Source organism: Fragaria vesca, linkage group LG2, assembly GCF_000184155.1.
Source record: "Fragaria vesca subsp. vesca linkage group LG2, FraVesHawaii_1.0, whole genome shotgun sequence".
NCBI lineage: Eukaryota > Viridiplantae > Streptophyta > Magnoliopsida > Rosales > Rosaceae > Fragaria > Fragaria vesca.
In genome coordinates, this window is record NC_020492.1 from 6,451,767 (window position 1) to 6,455,500 (window position 3,734).

General features: G+C 38.4%; 1 protein-coding gene across 1 annotated transcript in view; it reads left to right on the forward strand.

Annotated features, from left to right (window-relative positions):
• Nucleotides 1-1,479, forward strand: part of LOC101304357 (glutathione gamma-glutamylcysteinyltransferase 3-like) — a 2,326-nt gene extending 847 nt beyond the window's left edge. Inside the window, exons 4-6 of the mRNA XM_004292174.1 lie at nt 147-374; nt 497-1,009; nt 1,218-1,479. Coding sequence (XP_004292222.1) covers nt 147-374; nt 497-1,009; nt 1,218-1,283 — 807 coding nt within the window. The 3' untranslated portion in view covers nt 1,284-1,479. The remainder of the gene's footprint in view (nt 1-146; nt 375-496; nt 1,010-1,217) is intronic.
• Nucleotides 1,480-3,734: the final 2,255 nt, after the last annotated feature.

Genomic DNA, 3,734 nt, shown 5'->3' on the forward strand with positions numbered 1-3,734 from the left:
GGACATTTTGAAAAGTCAGCAGGCTTTGTTTCCCCTACAAAGTCTAAACTAATGTTCATTTCCTCAGCGGTAGTCTATGATAGCAAATTTTGTTCCACTATTCCATATAACATTTAGATCTGAAGTGTAACTTTGAATCATCCCAGAGTTGTAGACATGAAGGTTGGAACAGTGTTGCGAAGTACTTGATAGAAGATGTTCCTCTACGTATGAAGTTAGAAGAAATAAAAGATGTTCAGGAAGTAATCTCTGTTGTATTCAAATCACCACCTGCCGACTTGAGAGAGTTCGTCAAATGGGTTGCTGAAGTTCGGAGACAAGAGGATGGGCATTTGATCTTAAGCAAAGAGGAGAAAGGAAGGCTAGCCATTAAGGTTCACTGTGGTTTTTTCATATTCCTGTTTTAATGCATGCATTCCTGCATTTACTTCGTTACTTAAGATGAGAAAAAAAGGATGGAGATTTGTGTTATTAAATCTATGATTTGGGATTTCAGGAAGAAGTATTGAAACAAGTAAGGGAGACAGAACTCTACAAACATGTAACTAGATGGTTGGCTTCTGAAAGTGCACTTTGTAAAGAAACCACACCACCAGTTGGTAAAGATTTGTTGCCTGAGATTGGTGCAAAGGTCTGCTGCCAAGGAGCAGAAATTTTGGGTGGGAAAGTTTGTTCATCAAATGGAACGTGCTGTACGCCAACTGATGTTAAACTCTTGAAGTCCAATGGTGATAATCCTGTAACAGTGGTGTCAGGAATTGTAACAACTGATGGCAATGAACAAGGAGTTGATGTGCTGGTTCCCTCTTGTAAAACAGATCCTACTAGCTTGTGTTCTTTCTATCAAGGTGGCTGCATAGGGATGCATCCATCTACAGGTGATGTTCTCACAGTACTTCTATTGGCGCTGCCTCCACTCACATGGTCAGGCATTAAAGAAGCAAAGCTACTGGAGGATATTAATGGTCTTGTATCAACTGATTGTCTACCTTCTTTGCTTCAAGGGGAGGTGAATTCTCTCTCTCTTTCTCTATCACTCCATTGTTTAATCAGGTTAGAACCTAAGACTTGATCCTGCCCACCCCATCACAGTACTGTAACAAATACTTGCATAGTTATGGAGAAGCCTGGAAATCTTTAAAATACTAAACTTAAAACACACACATGCACACTATGAAGGACAGTTTCTTATCTTCTGTGCCATGTCCAAATTGCAGGTTCTGTTCTTGCGACGGCAAATTCACTTTCTCATGACAGATAGTGGAGCATCTTCTCATTCGTAACTATACAACGACTTCTTCTGCTTTTGTTCTTAAACCATTCATAATACCAGACAATGCACTTTTTGAAAGTTCTGGTGAGATTTTTCAATGTATAATGCAACTATACAAGATTAGGAGTTTTACTTTCTACTCTGTTTAAGTAAATGGTAAAAGAGTCATGGTGTACGTAATTGTAACATTTGTACTGAATTATTGGCATTTAGTAGGAAAGAATAGCATTGAGTAAAAAAAAAAAAAAAAATAATCATTAGCGATATCCAGAGCATACACCTACTTGAAAGACTGAAAACCGAGCTATTATATACTTGGATAGGAAAATGAATAAATGTAAGAATCCATTTATTTTCCTGAAGTTCTAGAACTATTTGTGATGCTGCAGAACCTTATATGTTCAGCTTCGTCGACTTGATCATCATCTCCATCCCCGAAAGTCACATAAATAACATTAGATTCAGCTTCCATCTTGTTGTTGAATGTCTCTAGCGATGCGGCCTCATGATCAAGCAACTGCCCTTCACGAAAACCTTCTGACTGCTACATGGAATCCCCATCTTCTTACATATATAATCCTTAACGTCCTTTATGCTACTGACCTTATCGTAGTTAAGCACTATTGTCTCTCCCACCTGTGGCATCTTGATTGTCAAATTCCAAGATCTGCCAAGTACCCAAATTGTAGCTTTCTCCTTCACATCATAAAACAAAAGCGTTTTCTCATCCTCACCGAGACAAACCATCATATCATCGCCGCCACTGACATGAAAGAGCACCCAGGTTTTCAGGTTTCGCCTCGGCAAAATCTTCAACCATCTTGTTCACACCCAGGACAGTATGTGATTCACTCACCATAATCACCTCTTCCCAACCATAGCCTCGTGCAGTAATCTGAAACTTCGATATCGGAGCCTCGTCCTCACTATTGATCATATTTTTAGTCCTCACTAATTTCACAGCATTGGGGTCGCTAAATTCTGCAGGACAGATAATAGCTCGGATAATGGACCACCTTTCGACGTTGCATACTTCTAGGGTTTTGTGGCTTTCGAGCACTCTGCCTCGGTAAACTAGGTTCTGGCGCTTTCTTGGGACGCCATGCTTGGTTTTGATCATGGTCTTGAGGCGGTTCATTGTATCTGATATCTTTAGTTTGAACTTTGAACAAGTCTATCCCCTCTTTGCTTGTCGAAAGCTTCACCAAGATCGGGAAGGAAGACGCAGCCGTTTCAGATTCGTTCGAGTTTTCTTCTGAAAAGTTCGATTCATCATCATCAGAATAGTCGTCACAAGAACATGAGGATCCTCCGGAGTGTTTTTGATCATCATCAGAGTCTCGAGCTTTTGGCTTCTTCATGATTTTTGAGACTGGCTGAGAGCTCGCGAGGGTTTAACGTAGGATGGCACATACATATATGCATGTACTGCTTGGCTCAAAGATTGATTTCGACTCAAACTTGTCTTTGTTAATTGAGTGTCGTGACAGGTTCTAACACCAGTACACGACTATGAGTAAATGAACAAAACTGTTGTCTAATATAGTTACAGGAGTAAACAATCGCATGTCAAACTGGAATGAAATGAAGCGAACACTCGAAGTGCTCTTTTTCCTAACTATGGCAAGTGGTTCAGGAGATCTTTGAGTGCCACAACAAGATATTCAAACTGTGAAACCAAAACGTTCTGCGTTTTATTGTCATTTACCATTCGGTAAAAATAATTAGAGAAGGAGCTGCAATGAATTGGTAGTGTCTCTGCCCTAAACGGATTAGTCCTTAGTCATAGGAAGTCTTTGGGTACTTAATATTTTTTAGATATAGTCTGTTAAAAGGTGCAATTTTAAGTCCCTATTTTTAGATACATTCTGTTATATATTTGACTATCTAATATGATATGTTGTTACTAGCTAACAAGTTTTTTAGATATATTCTGTTTATATGTGTATGTGTTCAATGTCATCGATAAACAACCTTATGGTTTTGTAAGTCATGATTGACTGCATGGTCCGAAGCGTGCAAATATTGCCATGAGTTCATTGCCAGTATATGCAGGATGTTTGTTTTTTTGTTTTTGGTTTTATTTTTTTATTTTTTAAGGGTTTGGAACCTAGTCTACCTGGGAAGCTTAGCCCCATGCCCAGATTTTATATTAAAGAAAAATAAGAAAAATTACATGGTTAAAAAAAGAAACAATATGATACAGCTAAAAACAAAAAAAAGAGAATAGGGTATTCCCTCCCATATAGTTTTGGTGGATATACGATACAGTATATGCAGGATGTTGTGTTGAAGAAGATGACGGGACATAATAACCAGGAGGTTTAGCATTCTGAGCTCAATATTAAGCTAAAAAAATAAGCTAAATTTGAGTTATGACATATCCAGCTCGTCAAAATCGTTGGTTAAAATTATCCATTAAAAGGTATGGTACGGGAGGAATTATTGTAGAGGATTTTAA